The 20,073-nt window shown below is 44.1% G+C and overlaps 1 protein-coding gene across 1 annotated transcript in view; it reads right to left on the minus strand.

The window, feature by feature from the left end:
- LOC112074941 (ERC protein 2-like) overlaps nucleotides 1-20,073 on the minus strand; it is a 46,635-nt gene that overhangs the window by 16,430 nt on the left and 10,132 nt on the right. The window contains 7 exon segments of the mRNA XM_070440721.1: nucleotides 928-1,092; nucleotides 3,529-3,758; nucleotides 6,492-6,527; nucleotides 13,440-13,580; nucleotides 13,813-13,953; nucleotides 16,065-16,202; nucleotides 18,177-18,344. Of these exon segments, the coding sequence (XP_070296822.1) occupies nucleotides 928-1,092; nucleotides 3,529-3,758; nucleotides 6,492-6,527; nucleotides 13,440-13,580; nucleotides 13,813-13,953; nucleotides 16,065-16,202; nucleotides 18,177-18,344 (1,019 nt within the window).

Consider the following 20,073-nt stretch of genomic DNA (forward strand, 5'->3'; position numbering starts at 1 on the left):
ACATCTCAAGGATGATCAATGGAAACAGGATGTACCTGAGCTCAATTTCGAGTCTCATAGCAAAGGGTCTGAATACTTATGTAAATAAAGTATTTCTGATTTTTAATACATTTGCAAAAAACTATAAAAAACTGTTTTTGATTTTTCATTATGGGGTATTGTGTGTAGATTGATGAGAAAATAAGAAAAAAAAACTATTTTAGAATAAGGCTGTAACGTAACAAAATTTGGAAAAATTCAAGGGGTCTGAATGCTTTCCGAAAGCACTGTATGTGTTGAAACTGACATACTGTATATGAGAAATATATGACATCCTTAATGCTTTCATATGTGAAATCATATGCATACAGTATAAGTTCAGTATTAATACAAATATGTAAGTATTGATTCATACATGCTACTACAGATTCGTTTTTGATATAGTTTGTTTACCTGGCGCCTTGTTTAGGTGGCAGGTAGCCTAGTGGTTAGAGTGTTGAACTAGTAACCGAAAGGCTGCAAAATCCCAGAGCTGACAAGATAAAAATGTGTCGTTCTGCCCCTGAACAAGGCATTTAACCCACTGTTCCTAGGCCGTCATTGAAAATAAGAATTTGTTCTTAACTGACTTGCCTAGTTAAATAAAGGTAAAGGAAAAATGTATTAGATTGAGTCATAAAGTGTGTACAGGCATGGGTGGAGAAGCAGGCTGAAGACATGCGCAGACACACGTACACAAAGATGCACATACAACATAAGACACACACTGTTGCAGGCTTTTGCAAGACTTCTTGCACAACAGATATAGTGATCTTTACATAACATGGATGGGCCGATGGGCTTCCAAATCAAACCAAATAAATTAACAGGTGAGACCATATGCAGGTGCAGTCCCAGACGTAACCCACGAGGGCAGCCTTGCTGAAGTGCCAGGGGCAGAGCACTCACTTTCCCAGGAAGTCCCACACCATGCCCCCAATCTGCTGGGGGGCAGCGGACACAGGGGGGAGCGGGTCAGGGGGAGCTCTACCGCCGGGACCGTGACGAGGGACGGAGCCAGGGCCGGAACCAAGGCCGAAACCAGGGCGAGGGACAGGGGCAAGGTGAGGGGGGCTGTGCCAGGGGGAGTAGGAGGAGGAGCGTGAGAAGGAGGGTGAGGGGAAAGTGTTGGGGAGAGAGAGAGAGAGAGAGAGAGAGAGAGAGAGAGAGAGAGAGAGAGAGAGAGAGGAAATGTGAGGGAGAGACAGTGGTAAGGAAGAGGTGCGAGAAAAAAACAGAAAGAAAGAGAGAGGTGACACGGAAGAAGGGAGAGAGGGAAAAAGGAGAAGTTGTTGTGAACAAGGAAAATATAAAGGGGGGAAGATTTGGGTGAAGATGGTAAAGAAGGACAGAAACACTCAGTTAAATGAATCAGTCACAGCATGAGAATGACACACTGAAATGCAATGGCACCGTATTACTGCCAGGGGACGCTCATGTGGCGAGCACATACAGTTTGACCTACCTGGGCCCTTTTCTGCAATATTTTACACTAAAATGGCCATTCCAAAGTCTAAAGATGAAATGTTCTATTCATCAATACTCTATAAGTATGATGTAGATTTTCACTATCAGCCAGTATTGTACCCGGGGGGGGTTGGGGTGCACCTGAGCAGCACAGTACACAGATTTACAGGATGACGTGACATCCACATATCAACAAAGACCGGATGAGAGAGTAGATTAACTACACAAGAGCACATTTAAGCCAACTTGCACAGAGTTACAGAAACAAAGCATAGCAGTAAAGCAGTCAGCAGCGGGCCATTTGGAGAGGACCATGCACATCCAGTGCCTTGTCATACAAATCCAATGAGCTTTCACCTTCGCTGCACATTGTAGGGGTTTCACCCATAGCCTTGCTTGCTCACTAAAAAACTATCAAAACTTCCATTCATACTGTGACTCAATCAAGTGATTTGTAATAATTAAATAAGACTTTCAAAAATTGCATTAACAGTAAGTAATAGTATTGCGTTAGACGATGGTGTTAGTCTGATAATCAGTTCAACAAATATGATAATCTTTATCTATAATTCTGTCTGTTTCTCTATCCATAGCACTTCCATGCTTATGCCACACCTCCAACTACTCAACATCAATATATATATGTATCTATTATAAGACCTACAGTGCCTTTGGAAAGTATTCAAACCCCTTGACTTTTTACACATTTTGTTACGTTACAGCCTAAATCTAAAATGTATTAAATAAATAAAACTCCTCAGCAATCTACACACAGCACCCCATAATGACAAAGCAAAAGCAGATTTTTAGAATTTATTTCAAATGTAATAATAAAAAACTGAAATACCTTATAAGTACTCAGACCCTTTGCTATGAGACTCGAAATTGAGCTCAGGTGCTTCCTGTTTCCATTGATCATCCTTGAGATGTTTCTACAACTTGATTGGAGTCCACCTGTGGTAAATTCAAATGATTGGATATGATTTGGAAAGTCACACACCTGTCTATATAAGGTCCCACAGTTGACAGTGCATGTCAGAGCAAAAAACCAAGCAATGAGGTCGAAGGACTTGTCCGTAGAGCTCCGAGACAGTTTGGCCACCTGGCCAAACTGAGCAATCGGGGGAGAAGGGCCTTGGTCGGGGAGGTGACCAAGAACCTGATGGTCACTCTGACAGAGCTCTAGAGTTCCTCTGTGGTGATGGGATAACCTCCCAGAAGGTCATAAGACACATGACAGCCCGCTTGGAGTTTGCCAAAAAGGAACCTAAAGACGCTCAAACCATGCCAAGATAGAACTCTTTGGCCTGAATGCCAAGTGTCACGTCTGGAGGAAACCTGGCACCATCCCTACGGTAAAGCATGGTGGTGGCAGCATCATGCTGTGGGGATGTTTTTCAGCGGCAGGGACTGGGAGACTAGTCAGGATCGAGTGAAAGATGAATGGAGAAAAGTACAGAGAGATTCTTGATAAAAACCTGCTCCAGAGCATTCAGGACCTTTGACGGGGACGAAGGTTCACCTTCCAACAGGACAACGATCCTAAGCACACAGCCAAGACAACGCAGGAGTGGCTTCGGGACAAGTCTTTGAATGTCCTTGAGTGGCCCAGCCAGAGCCCGGACTTGAACACGATCTAACATCTCTGGACAGACCTGAAAATAGCTGTTCAGCAACACTCCCCATCAACCTGACAGAGCTTGAGAGGATCTGCAGAGAAGAATGGGAGAAACTCTCCAAATACAGGTGTGCCAAGCTTGTAGCATCATACCCAAGAAAATGTGATTTTTCATTTTTTTTTTTTTTTTAATTGAGCAAACATTTCAAAAAACATGTTTTTGCTTTGTTATTATGCGGTATTGTGTTTAGATTTGTGAGGGGAAAAAACGATTTAATCAAGTTTAGAATAACAAAATGTGGAAAAAGTCAAGGGGTCTGAATACTTTCCGAAGGCACTGTATATACTTGATATATCTGTAAATATAAAGCACTTCCGCCGACTACCATAGAAATGTAAATCTAAGGGTAGTATAGCCCAGTTACCTTTCCAGCTCAGCGATCTTCTTATCCTTGTTGTTCTTCTCAGTCTCCACCTCTCGGAGGATGGCTAGTAGCCTATCCACCTCGGCCTGGGCCTTGCCAGACTCCTCCTTGTAGTAGGAAACCTCCTTCTCTAGGACCTTGACTCGCTGCTCCCGCTCCCGCTCCACATACTCTTGGTTCCCCCTGGAGCCCACTCCCACCTGCTGGACCTCATGGACCTCATGGGCCTTCTGCATAGTCATGGATAAGGGGAAATACACATACACACACACACACACACACACACACACACACACAACACACACACACACACACACACACACACACACACACACACACACACACACACACACACACACACACACACACACACACACACACCACACACACAACACACACACAAATGGAGCAGAGGATAAAACACACACACATACGCATGAATGGAACACACGCACAGACATGCACATACGCACAAACTCTCACAAATAGGAGAGGGGAGAGAACCCAGAACAGACAAGCTCAACAATTAGTGTCTTTTATGAACTTCTCACTCTCCTCTATCCCTCTTTCTCTCTCCCTCTTTCCCTCTCTCTGTACTGTATAAATAAAGCATGGTGAACAGGGGACATCAGTACTACTATGGCTCATTAGCTCTCTGAAGCTGTTATTTAGCTCCATTAAATGAACCATTCCTGTGAGACTAGTGTACCAGAGCGATTGGAACTAAAGGCTGCTTGTGCCTGTTACAATATGCTAATGCTAACAAGAAAAACAAGCGATATAGAACAGTTGAGATTTGTACATCTGTCATTTAGTATCATTAGTTTTCCTGAGTAGCTTCTTACAGACTTGCTGACCTCATGACAATAACTTTTTAGGAGACAAAGTGGACTGTGGGCCAGTATCCCAGACACAGATTAAGCCTAGTCCTGGTCAAAAGAGCACTTTCAATGGAGATTCAACATTTAGCATAAATTCACTTTAGTCCAGAAGCAGGATTCATCTGGGTTGTGGAAACAGGCCGTGTCTGTATAGGAAGGACAAGACCAGGGCCTGTAACCACAAAGCATCTCCCAGTAGGAGTGCTGATCTAGGATCAGGTCCTTACCTGTCCATATAATCATATTCATTATGATCTAAAATATTAAACTGATCCTAGATCAGCACTGCTACTCTGTGCTGCTTTGTGAATTCAGGCCATGTCCTTCCTGTTATAATCACTTGGTAGAATCACTCTCATCTCTGCTCTCATATCTCTCTGGATAATCACACCTCATCACCTCTAGTGTGTCTAAGTCACTGAAAGAGGATAGGCTTTTGACCACCATTCAGTAAAAACTGAACAGCTTGAGTCATCTTTCAAACACACATAACAGAAGTACACAACACAGATCAGAATTACACAACACATCTGAGACATCACATCGACAACGCTGACAGTCACAGAGCAACACAACAGACCTAACACAACGGACCAACACAACGGACCAACACAACAGACCCAACACAACAAACCCAACACAACAGACCCAACACAACAGACCAACACAATAGACCCAACAGAGCAACACAACAGAGCAACACAACAGAGCAACACAACAGACCCAACACAACAGACCCAACACAACAGACCAACACAATAGACCCAACAGAGCAACACAACAGAGCAACAGAACAGAGCAACATAACAGAGCAACACAATAGACCCAACAGAGCAACCCAACAGAGCAACATAACAGAGCAACACAATAGACCCAACAGAGCAACACAACAGACTAATACAACAGAGCAAAACAACAGAGCAACACAACACAGAGCATGACTAGATAAATATAGACCCACACAGTGAGCCACGTCAACCATTACCAGTGTTAGAAGGTTAATATTAGGCCTCTGTTCTATTGACCACTTATTAACATGGAGACAGTGAAGGGAGCCAAACAGTGACGAGAAAACAAAGCATGCTGTAATAAGGAGGACAAATCATAGCATGCAAACTAACATAGCTGGGAAATCAATCTTTGCAATGCTTTCCCCATGAACAGAGTCAGGTCAATCCAGCAGTGACAACAAGTGACATATTTCAAGCATGAGGAGTAAAGTGAGCACCAACAGTTTGGGGAGAATCTAAAGGTCTCAGAGGTGGGTGGCGTGTACCTCTAGGACTAGCCTGTGGGCCCTGCTCAAAAGTAGCGCACTATGTAGGGAGTAGGCTGCTGTTTGGGACACACCCCTGTAGGCCCTATACAGGTATGCAAGGCCTACAGTTAGATAAATATTGTGTTGATTATTAATTTTGAGTTTGTTAAAATAATGGTACAYAGCTAAATGATACCTTGGTATCTTACTATCAGCCATGATGCCGAATGTGAGAACACTATAGAAGAAGAAACTATCCGTAACTTTCAGTTAACTCAGCTTTTTTTTGCTATGAAGCTTTGTAAGAAACATTCGACCACAGTAAAAAACACATTATATCACCATTGTACAAGTCTTTATACCAGTATTCAATACAGAGACCAATGGTTGAGCAACAACATTAGATTAGGCTATCAAGATGCATATAAATAGAACCCCAACTGTGTGGTCATACAGATTACAAGTTAGGCTAAGATAAATGCTAAGATAAACGCTAAGCTAAATGTTAAGCAACATTTTAAGCTAAATGCTAAGCTAAATCCTAAACTAAATGCTCACTTCACACTCTGTTCATACAGAATAGAGGCTAATGTGCGTGCAGTTGGAAAGCTAAATCATACTTATACAGTGAAAAGATCAACATCCATCTACATTATCTGAAAGAGATACCAGGGACAGTGGGACTGAGACCATGTGACCATGACACGATTACACACTAGCTAGCTAGCATGTTCTAGGGTTTTAGAGTAGCTTTTGGTGGGTGTCCTCATGCTTTCAATATGTGCCACCACAGAGAGCTCCAGATGGAGCAAAGAAGGACTTACAGGGTTGTTCATCTGAGTGAACAGCTGCTCTGCTTGCTACATTGCAAAGGAAGGTGGTGAAGGGGGGAGACGAGGAGGGAGGGGGAGGGGGGAGACCGGGGAAGATAGTATTAGCATATAGCTCTATTAGCCAGAGGAGAGTAGAAACAGCAGGATCCGGGGAGAACAGACTAGCCTGGTACCAGATCTGTTCATCCCAAACAGACAATGACCAAAGGAGTTGGCAAGACAGCAAAAACAGTTCTGGGACCAGGCTAAGAAAAAATATGTTACATGTTAGCCTACATGTTACATGTTAAAGAAGTGTCAATATAGAGAACATGTTTAATGTATATGTTACTGTACATGTTGAACAGTATGTTGAGACCATAGAAATAAAATTACACCCAATTTGGAAGCCGATCCAGCCATCACGGAACCTTGACTTGATTTTGTAATTGGATTTCTATGGTTGAGACAGCTAGGACCACTGGACAGGAACAGAGGAAGGAGTAGGAGGATGAGGAGTGAGGAGTGAAGGAGTGAAGGGGAGGAGGAGGAGGAGGAGAGAGGAGGAGGAGAGAGGAGGAGGAGGAGGAGGAGGAGGAGGAGGAGGAGGAGGAGGATACAGAATGGGTGGTTATGGGACAGAGAGACACAAGGGGGAGATCTGATGGACATCTTTGCTCCCCATCTCAGGGGTTCTACGGTGTTGTAGGAACATTATCTGAACGTTATCCAGACATTTATCTCCCTCAACAACTTTAAAAATCTGCTATCCGAGCAGCTAACCGATCGCTGCAGCTGTACATAGTCCTCTGTAAACTACCCACCCAATTTACCTACCTCACCCCCATACTGCTTTTATTTATTTACTTTTCTGCTCTTTTGCACACCAGTATCTCTTCTTGCACATGATCATCTGATGATTATCACTCCAGTGTTAATCTGCTAAATTGTAATTATTCGATTTATTGCCTACCTCATGCCTTTTGCACACATGTATATAGATTCTCTTTTTTTCTACCATGTTATTGACTTGTTTATTGTTTACTCCATGTGTAACTCTGTGTTGTCTGTTCACACTGCTATGCTTTTCTTGGCCAGGTCGCAGTTGCAAATGAGAACTTGTTCTCAACTAGCCTACCTGGTTAAATAAAGGTGAAATAAATAAAAAAAAACGATTTCCACTAGTTACCACAGCCACAACGTCAAAATTGGCTGTATGTTACCCGTTTCAGAAAACTAGGCGGATATCGAGGGTCACTAACTCTGTTAGGTATGCGTAACTGGCTGTAAGGGAGTCAGGTGCAGGAGAGCAGAAGTTGGGTAGCCAAAGGAGCCTTTTATTTTGGCGACAAAACACACGGCACTAAGAACACTAAACACAATATGGGTTGACATAACCCAGCGCAAACCAGTCTAGCGTGCACATACACGAAACAACAAACAATTCCACACACAGACATGGGGGGAACAGAGGGTTATATACACGTCTAATACTGAGGAATTGAAACCAGGTGTGTAGGAAAACAAGACAAGACAAATGGAAAAATGAAAGGTGGATTGGCGATGGCTAGAAAACCGGTGACGTCGACCGCCGTCCAAACAAGGAGAGGAACCGACTTCGGCGGAAGTTGTGACAGTACCCCCCCTTGACACGCGCCTCCAGCAGCGCGCCGACACCGGCCTCGGGGACAACCCGGAGAGCGAGGCGCAGGGTGATCCGGACGGCGACGGTGGAACTCCCGCAGCATTGACGGATCCAACACGTCCTCCACCGGAACCCAGCATCTCTCCTCCGGACCGTACCCCTCCCACTCCACGAGGTACTGTGAAGGCCCTCGATGTACAGAGGGGGCGGAGGAACCTCCCGCACCTCAGACTCCTGGAGCGGACCAGCCACCACCGGCCTGAGGAGAGACACATGGAACGAGGGGATAATACGGTAATCGGGGGGAGCTGTAACCTGTAACACACCTCGTTCAGTCTCCTCAGGACTTTGAACGGCCCCACAAACCGCGGACTCAGCTTCCGGCAGGGCAGGTGGAGGGGCAGGTTACGGGTTGAGAGCCAGACCCGGTCCCCCGGTGCAAACACCGGGGCCTCACTGCGGTGACGGTCCACGCTGGTTTTGTGGCGCAGCTCGGCGCGCTGAAGGTGAACATGGGCGGCGTCCCATGTCTCCTCCGCGCGCCGGAACCAGTCGTCCACCGCAGGAGCTTCGATCTGACTCTGATACCAAGGAGCCAGAACCTGCTGGTACCTCAGTACGCACTGGAAGGGGGAGAAGTTTGTGGAGGAGTGGCAGAGCGAGTTCTGGGCCATCTCTGCCCAGGGCACGAACGCCGCCCACTCCCCTGGCCGGTCCTGGCAATAAGACCGCAGAAACCTACCCATATCCTCGTTAACTCTCTCCACCTGCCCGTTACTCTCAGGGTGAAAACCCGAGGTAAGGCTGATCGAGATCCCCAGACGTTCCATGAATGCCCTCCAGACCCTCGAAGTGAACTGGGGAGTCAGACACTACATCCTACACCCCGTAGCGCCGGAAGACGTGCGTAAACAAGGCCTCCGCAGTCTGTAGGGCCGTAGGGAGACCGGGCAGAGGAAGGAGACAGCAGGACTTAGAGAAACGATCCACAACAACCAGYATCATGGTGTTTCCCTGTGATGGGGGAGATCGGTGAGGAAATCGATCGACAGGTGCGAACATGGCCGTTGTGGAACGGGTAGGGGGTGTAACTTACCTCTGGGCAGGTGCCTAGGAGCCTTACACTGCGTGCACACTGGGCAAGAGGAAACATAAACCCTCACGTCCTTTGCCAAAGTGGGCCACCAGTACTTCCCACTCAGACAGCGCACTATGCTGGGAATGCGGGGAAAAGTCAGGAAAGTAAACATGCACAAACAGGTGTACAACAGAGGGCTCTGGATGAGAGTGGTGCAGGCTCACCTGGGGCAACGCCAGAGGGCCTTCCCTGCTGCCTCAACCCCTAGAGGAACCAACCCGGCACCGACCAGCAGTGTGACCTCTACGGCCACAGATGGTACACGTGAAGGCCCCTCTTCTGGCGTCCCTGAGCGCAGCACCTCCTAGCTCCATAGGCACCAGAGTGGTGGTGCTGAGAGGGGGAATCAACAGAGCCCTCTCTGGACGTCCGCGGGTGACCAGCAGGTTATCCAACCGAATGGACAGGTCCACCAAATGGTCGAAGGTGAGGGTGGTATCCCTGCAGGCCAACTCCCGACGGACATCCTCGCGCAGGCTGCAGCGATAGTGGTCGATAAGGGCCCTGTCGTTGCATCCCGCTCCTGCGGCCAGGGTCCGAAATTCCAGGGTGAACTCCTGGGCACTCCTCGTCCCCTGCCTCAACTCCTCGAAGTCGTTCACCGCCGCATCTCCTTCTCCCCACACGGCATTAGCCCACTCCAGAGCTCTCCCCGAGAGGCACGAGACGAGGGCAGACACCCTCTCCCTTCCCGAGGGAGCTGGGTAAACGGTGCCCAGGTATAAGTCCAGCTGTAGCATGAAACCCTGGCACCGTGCCGCCGTCCCATCATACTCCCTGGGAAGGGCGAGACGCATCCCACTGGGACCGGGTACAGGAGGGACGAGTAGTGGGAACCCCTGTTGTGCTGGTGGAGGCGCGGGAGGGACTCTCTGTCTCTCCCAGCGGTCCATGGTCTGAACGACGCGGTCCATCGCGACGCCGAGATGTTGTAGCATCGCCGCGTGTTCTCTGACGCGCTCCTCGACTCCTATAACCGGGCTACCTGCTCCTGCTGACTCCATGGTCGGGTGTGGAATTCTGTTAGGTATGCGTAACTGGCTGTAAGGGAGTCAGGCGCAGGAGAGCAGATGTTGGGTAGCCAAAGGAGCCTTTTATTTTGGAGAACAAAACACACGGCACTAAGAACACTAAACACAATATGGGTTGACATAACCCAGCGCAAACCAGTCTAGAGTGCACATACACGAAACATCAAACAATTCCACACACAGACATGGGGGGAACAGAGGGTTATACACACGTCTAATACTGAGGGAATTGAAACCAGGTGTGTAGGATGGAAATGGAATGGAAAAATGAAAGGTGGATCGGCGATGGCTAGAAAACCGGTGACGTCGACTGCCGAACGCCGCCCAAACAAGGAGAGGAACCGACTTCAGCGGAAGTCGTGACAACCCCACACGAGAGACATTTGAATGTAATCTTTTTTTTTTTWATCTAAATTTGTTTTTTGGCAGAAATGCCTTCTGGAACATGTGAACTTTCATGTGCCTTAATAACAAACATGTATGCCATCTGTAAATACAAATAAAATTGTTAAATTACGAACCTAGTTGGTTTAGCCACAGAAAAGCCGGCAACCTTCCACTAGCCATGATTGGCTGAGATAATGCGTGGGCTGGACATGAGTTCGGATTGGTCTGCCACATAGCCCGCTTCTGTCTATTTGAGCTGGTTAGTATGTGTTGGTAATCCTGTCTAACGTGGCTTAAAAAATATATATATATTGCTTAGTAGAACTGCATAAGTGTTGCTCTCCACTTTCTGGAGGACAGAGTTTTGAAATCAGTGGAATTAGAGTATGATAGCAAAGGAGATGGAGAAAACACCTGTTTCCAGATTACATCTTCAAACTAGGGCAACCATGGCATCTGTGACAGGGAGAAGCGTCCATCCATGATGTATACGGATGGGTAAGATAGTCTAGCGAGCTACATTTTTCAGATATTACACATTTAGATTTAATTTCAAGTTAACGTTTACTGTTAGCTAGCTAGCTAAAAATAGTTGGCTGGCTCGCTAGCTAACGTTACGTGTATAATCTTATTATTCGTATTTCAGAGCCATTTTCTTGGCTAATTATAGCCTAATATTAGCTAGCTAACATTGAACCTGGTTAGCTACCTGCAGATTCCTAAAGGGTACTTATGTCATGAGTTGTGATTATGGTTAATTGTTTAGCTAGCTTCATGTCTTAACAAAAGACTCCACTATGCAAGTGTCAATTTTAATAGAATTTCACTGCGACAACTGTTAGCCAGTTAGCTTGGATGCTTGACTGCTGCTTTTAGGACAGAACGCTCAGATCAACCCTGAAGGAAATTGGTGGAGCTCAAGCTTAAGAGGGTGTGAACGATGCTGAATGGGTGTAGAGAAAGAAGCGCTCTCCAGTAGGTATCAAAACATTCAAAGGCCATTTTCTCAAAAGTGAGGTTACAAGTTAATTCAAAGCAGAATTACTTTCCCATTGTTCCTCAAATGCAGTGTATGATATACTATGTTGTAGCTCTGTGTCTCTGCTTTTATCCAATGTAAAAAACATAATTAAACATTTTGTTACATAATACCGAATCAAGCCATTCGGTCACATATTGTAAAAATGTATGAAAACAAAAATGTATTTAAGGTTAGGGTTAGGCTTAAGGTTAGCATTGTGTTTAAGGTTAGGGTTCGAGGTTAGGGTTCGGTTTAAAATATATTAAGAAGAGAAACGGTAGAAATAGGCAGGGTTTATAACTTTGTGATTGTGGTAACTAGTGACGACCAGACATAACTAGTCCAATAGTATCCCGTTAGTAAGTTAATTAAATGCAGAAAACTCTGATCCGGGTTTTACATTCCATCACTATAGGAAGTCAAAACCAAATTATTTGATTCCGTTGATAAGAGGGTTATAACAAGCAGGGAATTTATCGAGGATTGGACGTTTTCACAATGTTGCTACAGCGTTGTGTATGCATGTGCTAATAGTAGCAGCAGCAGCATTGTAAAAAGGATGTGTGTTGGCAGGGACTGATGGGGTTGTATATATTAGACATGCTAATAGTAGAGAATGCTCCAAAATTATCCACCAGGGTTTGGTTCAAGTTGAATCGAAGGCAGTCAATTCAGGATGTAAACTTAAATTCTAATTCAATAATTGATCAAAAAGCCATCTACTGTATTTTCAATAACTTCTCAATAAACTGAAAGCTATTAATTTCAAAAGATTTTCAATGTTTGAAGTTTAAACGCAAATAACTTACTAAATTGACTAGCTTCATTTCGAATTGACCACAACCCTGTTATCTACCATGACAGATAGACACGGCAGCTTTACACATGCTCAAGTCCAGTAACCAGCAGGAATAGCACACATAACCAGGTTGTAACCAAAATGGTCTTGAATTGAGGATGTTACTGTATTAAAGCAATACAGATGTATATTTTTTCAAGAATTGGATTGATGAAACATACTTAAATAATTAGTGGTTTAAAGGGGAAGTTCAGTATTTTCCAACCTAATGTAAGATGGTTCCTCGTACTGAAAGTAGGCTACGGGTCAGGATAATCTGTAATACATGGTTCGGTTTTCTTTAAACAGCCACTACAAACTTAAGCTAATTTTAGCCACAGCTAGCTAAAAAGCAAAGGAGGTGATAGGGGCAAACACGCAATACTGAACTTCCCTTTTAATGTGACTATTTGATGCAGGGTAAAGTAAAAGTCTTCATCAGCCATACAGGTATAACACTGTCTACCAGATACTGCAGGTTTAGACTGAATTGTAAAAATGCAACTGAAGGTAAGCAGATTAGTAGAGGACATTATCATGGTATAAAAGGGATCTCTTCCACTTGTTTCCTTGAACCATTTAACCTAATAGTTGCTGAACTGTGCACAATGCCCTGTAGGTTCTCCATTATCAAACACTTTCAGTAAGCTCTGTACCATACAGTGTTACTATAAATCCTTGCCATCCCTTTAACAGGGATTCTAACAGTGATTTTAACTGACAGACTAAATCATTGAGGCCGTCCCAAATTAGTTGTTTTGGTGGTCATTGCTAGTTTACATAATAGACATCAGAATGAAACCGCAAAGGCCTCTGAGAGTATGCTGTAGTTTTGAATCCCAGCCATACATTCCCCACTTCCATTGACACTTTTAAGTGGTGCAGTGCTAGGACACCTACCTTCTGTAACTGTGTCTCCAACTTGCTACACTCCTCTTTCTTCTGCTCGATGGCCATCTCCAGAGACTTGAGCTTGGATTCTTTCTTCAGGCTGGAGGAGGCCAGGGAGGAGGCATGCTCCTTCAGGTCAATGAGACTGGACTGCAGGGGGACAGACAGGGACAGCACTGATAGTTAGGACCAGTCCAGACCAGGTGGCACAGTAAAAACACTGAACAGGCCTAACTGGGTCACGCTACCAGAGGGAGCAGCGTTCCATGTATTTGAAAGGGTACAGTTATTTTGCTCACTGTTCACTGCCAATTGCTCATGCAATACACATGTACTGTATATCCACACAAACAAATACACACACACACACGCACACACTGACCTCCTTCTCTGTTAAATCCATATGGAGGGTATTGACTTTCTCCTTGAGGTCCTTGTTCTCCTTCTTATAGGACTCCACCTCGTCAATCCTCTCATTGTCCTCCCTCGCTCTCTGCTCCTTCAGTCTCTCTATTATCCGCTCCTGAGAGAGACACACATACACACGAATTCAACACATTATGTCCACCATCAACACATTATGTCTAACATCAACAATTATGTCCACCATCAACACATTTATACCACCATCAACACATTATGTCTACCATCAACACATTATGTCCCACCATTCAACACATTATGTCTACACAACACATTATGTCTACCATCAACACATTATGTCCACCATCAACACAATTATGTCCACCATCAAACACATTATGTCTAACACAACACATTATGTCTAACATCAACACAGTATGTCTAGCACAACACATTATGTCTACCATCAACACATCATGCTCACCATCAACACATTATGTCTAACACAACACATTATGTCACCATCAACACATAGCTTACCATCAACACATTATGTCTACCATCAAACACATTATGTCCACCATCAACACATTATGTCTAACACAACACATTATGTCTAACATCAACACATTATGTTAACACAACACATTAAGTCACCATCAACACATATGTCACCACAACACATTATGTCTACCATCAACACATTATGTCCACCATCAACACATTATGTCTAACACAACACATTAAGTCACCATCAACACATTATGTCTACCATCAACACATTATGTCCACATCAACACATTATGTCTACCATCAACACATTATGTCTAACACAACACATATTCTACCTCAACACATTATGTCCACCATCAACACATTATGCTCCACCATCAAACACATTATGTCTACCATCAACACATATACTAGCACAACACATTATGCTACCATCAACACATTATGTCCACCATCAACACATTATGTCCACCATCAACACAATTATGTCTACACAACACATTATGTCTAACATCAACACAGTATTGTCTAGCACAACACATTATGTCTACCATCAACACATTATGTCCACCATCAACACATTATGTCTACCATCAACACATTGTGTCCACCATCAACACATTATGTCTAACACAACACATTAAGTCCACCATCAACACATTACGTCAACACAACACATTATGTCTACCATCAACACATTATGTCCACCATCAACACATTATGTCCACCATCAACACATTATGTCTAACATCAACACAATATGTCTACACAACACATTATGTCTACCATCAACACATTATGTCTACCATCAACACATTATGTCCACCATCAACACATTATGTTTACCATCAACACATGCTGTCTAACACAACACATTAAGTCCACCATCAACACATTATGTCTACCATCAAACATTATGTCCACAATCAACACATTATGTCTAACACAACACATTATGTCTACCATCAACACATTATGTCTACCATCAACACATTATGTCTAACACAACACATTATGTCCACCATCAACACATTATGTTCCACCATCAACACATTATGTCACCATCAACACATTATGCTAACACAACACATGTTACACATAATGTCATCAATCAACACATTATGTCTAACATCAACACATTAGTCTACCATCAACACATTGTGTCCACCATCAACACATTATGTCTAACACAACACATTAAGTCCACCATCAACACATTACGTCTAACACCAACACATTATGTCTACCATCAACACATTATGTTCCACCATCAACACATTAGTCACCACAACCACATTATGTTACTCAAACAAGTCAACACAACAATATGTCTACCACAACACATTATGGTCACATCAACACATTATGTCTAACACAACACATTATGTCTACCATCAACACATTATGTCTACCACAACAAAGCTATCTATATCAAAATCCTTAGTACTTTTGAAAACATACAGTCTCTCTTCAGAGGAAAGACGAGACACAAAACAACACTGAAAGCAAGTTATTGATCTATTGTGTGTTACTCACATTTCCATTTGAACTCAGTAATGCATATCCAGGTCATGTGATCTGAAATTATGTGCTCTGGTTCTAAGTTCTCCTACTGTAAAACTCTGGGCCCTGGTTCGAAGTTCTCCTACTGTAAAACTCTGGGCCCTGGTTCTAAGTTCCCCTACTGTAAAACTCTGGGCCCTGGTTCTAAGTTCTCCTACTGTAAAACTATGGGCCCTATATTTCAAAGTTCTGTACCTTCTCAGAGAGTGCCTCCTCCAGGGTGGCCAGGGCAGTGTCAGTGTTACTGGAGTCAGTCTGTAGAGACTTCACCCTGTCCTTCAGGTTCCCCAGCTGCTTGTCCTTATCACACAGCTGCTCCTGCAGATTCTCAATCTGGGGGGGAATAGAGAGAAAATTAGCATGAGGTCAAAATAACTGTATATAGAGAAACTGCATTAAAAGTTAGTTAGTGTGAGTGATGTTTGCAGGCTAAAAGACTAGAGGGGACTGTGGTTGTTTCCCAAATGGCACTGTATTTTCTATATAGTGCAAAGTCAAAAGTAGTGCACTATATAGGGAATACAGTGCCATTTAGGACATATGACTGTGTTGGACTTTTTAAGCCTGTGAGAGGAAGCCTTTATTATTTCAGCCAAAGACATCAAATACTGTGGAATCTCTGAATTTAATTAAAGCTCTTTTAGATTTGCTGGTAATTGAGGGAGAGGAAAGAGAGAGAGAGAGAGAGAGAGAGAGTTTAGATGTAAATGGCTATATACGGAGTCTCCATTTTCACAGTGAGATGTTTTTCAAAAATAGTAAGAAATAAAACAAGATAGTCTAGCCAGACAGAAAGAAAGAGAAAGAGGGATATCTGAAAAAGAAACCAATCAAAAATACAGAGAGACACAGAGAGACTGTCATGTTTTGTCTTTGATCATCATGTCTTGTCCCTGTGCTTCCCTCTGCTGGTCTTATTAGGTTCTTTCCCTCTTTCTTTCCCTCTCTCGCTCTCTCTCTCTATCGTTCCGTTCCTGCTCCCAGCTGTTTCTCATTTCTCCTAAACTACCTCATTTACTCTTTCACACCTGTCCCCTATTTTGCCCTCTGATTAGAGTCCCTATTTCTCCCTCTGTTTTCCGCTTCTGTCCTTGTCGGATTCTTGTTTGATGTTTGCTNTCCCTATTTCTCCCTCTGTTTTCCGCTTCTGTCCTTGTCGGATTCTTGTTTGATGTTTGCTGTTCTGTGTCCTTGTTCCGCCCTGTCGTGTTTTTGCCTTCTTCAGATGCTGCGTGTGAGCAGGTGTCTATGTCAGCTACGGCCCGTGCCTTCCTGAAGCGACCTYCAGTCTGTGGTCGCGTCTCCAGTCGTTCCTCTCTACTGACGAGAGGATTTCAGTTTCCTGTTTTGGATTTACCTAGGATAATATCCAGGAGTATCATTGTTTGTTAAAGACTGGAATAAAGACTCTGTTTCTATTAAGTCGCTTTTGGGTCCTCATTCACCAGCATAACAGAGACACATTGCACTGACAGAGAGTATAGCCACACCAGAAGAAGAGACAGAGAGAAAGATATAGTTAAAAGAGAGAGAAAGAAAGAGAGAGAGAGGGAGAAAGAGAGGAGGTCAGGGTGAGAGAATAACCCTCACTGTATATTTTTAGAACACAGTAGAGGCAGTGTGACAGAAACTCCCTCGTATCCTCCTTGTCTGTGTGTGTGTGGACACACTTTTAACCTGAGAACAGCACCGAGACACTTGATGGACAGAGCTACAACCATCAATTTGTGTCCTCAGAGACCAACTAGCCCAAGGATGTGTCCCAAATAGCACCCTATTCCCTATTCAGTGCACTTCTTACGACAAGGGCCAATAGGGGAAGCAACCCAGGTCTCAGGGAGACAGGGATCCAACCAAACATCCAAACAACCTGTACTGATATACAGCAAGCTCTCACCTAAGTTCTATGTAACAATTCTCAAGATTTCTCTCATTTCGGGGAGAGCTTTCTTGTAAACCTATGTCTGATTCTCAAGATCTTTCTCATTTCGGGGGAGAGCTTTCTTGTAAACCTGTCTGAGTCAAATGTATCAAATGTTTCCCTCAGATTTGCTCTTAGGCGAGTAGCTGAGGCCTCCGAGTCGCTATCCATTACACGTATTTCTACTGAAAAGCATGTTATGCCTAAAAGCAGAGCTAGGCTGCCCCACTTCCAGTACTGTAAGTAATGGTTGGAGAAAACGATGTTGTTCACCGATGCCGTTTAAGTCCATTTAAACAAACTAGTGAACAATCACAGTCTACCTTGACCAATCCCTGATCCTTAACCCTGACCCTAAACCCCTGACCGCTGCCCCTGCCCCTAACCTTCTTCTGCAGGACGTTGATCTTCCTCTCCTTGACCTCCAGCATGTCCTTCATGTCTCGAATCTCTCCGGCCAGCGTACCCTTTTCCTCCGTCAGGTCCTGCAGCTGCTTGGTCTTCTTGTTTAGGAAGGACTCCTTCTCCTCCAGGCGCAGGCGCAGGGCGTCCACCTGGGAGGGGAGAGGTCACAGGTCAAAGGTCAAATGTCACAGTTCAGAAGTCAAATTCAATCAAATGGATTTCATGAAGCCCTTTTGACATTAGCAGTGGTCACAAAGTGAAAACCACCCCAACACCCAGACCACTGGAGGAAGTTTGTGAATGCTCCCCAAAGAGCAAAAGGGTTTAAGTCAAGATGTCACAAAGTGCTTTCATAGTAACCCGGCTGAAGGGCATTTAACACTGAAGGGCAAAGCTCAAAGTTCAACGGTATTATTATTGTCTAGTTGACGAAGGAGTGTCCTCTCTGAAATACTTGGCATTTACAATACAATGTTCATTCCCCTCTAAAGGGTAGGAGGCAAGAGGGGAGGTGATACAGTTGAAGTCAGAAGTTTACATACACTTGGGTTGGAGTCATTAAAACTTGTTTTTCAACCACTCCACAAATTTCTTGTTAACAGACCATAGTTTTGGCAAGTCGGTTAGGACATCTACTTTGTGCATGACACAAGTGGTCCTGTGTGGCTCAGTTGGTAGAGCATAGCACTTGCAACGCCAGGGTTGTGGGTTCATTCCCCACGGGGGGACCAGGATGAATATGTATGAACTTTCCAATTTGTAAGTCGCTCTGGATAAGAGCGTCTGCTAAATGACGTAAATGTAAGTACTTTTTCAAACAATTGTTTACAGACAGATTATTTCACTGTATCACAATTCCAGTGGGTCAGAAGTTTACATACACTAAGTTGACTGTGCCTTAAAACAGCTTGGAAAATTCCAGAAAAATGATGTAATGCTTTAGAAGCTTCTGATAGGCTATTTGATATTATTTGAGTCAATTGGAGATGTACCTGTAGATGTAGTTCAAGGCCTACCTTCAAACTCAGTGCCTCTCTGCTTGACATCATGGGAAAATCAAAACAAATCAGCCAGACCTCAGAAATAAACCTTGTACAGACCTCCACAAGTCTGGTTCATCCTTGTGAGCAATTTCCAAACGCCTGAAGGTACCACGTTCATCTGTACAAACAATAGTACGCAAGTATAAACACCATGGGACCACGCAGTCATCACACCACTCAGGAAGGAGACGCGTTCTGTCTCCTTGAGAATGAACGTACTTTGGTACGAAAAGTGCAAATCAATCCCAGAACAACAGCAAAGGACCTTGTGAAGATGCTGGAGGAAACAGGTACAAAAGTATCTATATCCACAGTAAAACGAGTCCTATGTCGACATAACCTGAAAGGCCGCTCAGCAAGGAAGAAGCCACTGCTCCAAAACTGCCATAAAATAGCCAGAATACGGTTTGCAACTGCACATGGGACAAAAGATCATACTTTTTGGAGAAATGTCCTCTGGTCTGATTAAACAAAAATAGAACTGTTGGCCATAACGACCATTGTTATGTTTGGAGGAAAAAAGGGGAGGGCTTGCAAGCCGAAGAACACCATCCCAACCGTGAAGCACGGGGGTGGCAGCATCATGTTGTGGGGGTGCTTTGCTGCAGGAGGGACTGGTGCACTTTACAAAATAGATGGCATCATGAGGAAGAAAAATGATGTGGACATATTTAAGCAACATCTCAAGACATCAGTCAGGATGTTAAAGCTTGGTCGCAAATGGGTCTTCCAATTGGACAATGACCCCAAGCATACTTCCAAAGTTGTGGCAAAATGGTTTAAGGACAACAAAGTCAAGGTATTGGAGAGGCCATCACAAAGCCCTGACCTTAAT

This window comes from Salvelinus sp. IW2-2015, unplaced genomic scaffold (genome assembly GCF_002910315.2).
Source record: "Salvelinus sp. IW2-2015 unplaced genomic scaffold, ASM291031v2 Un_scaffold2882, whole genome shotgun sequence".
Lineage (NCBI taxonomy): Eukaryota > Metazoa > Chordata > Actinopteri > Salmoniformes > Salmonidae > Salvelinus > Salvelinus sp. IW2-2015.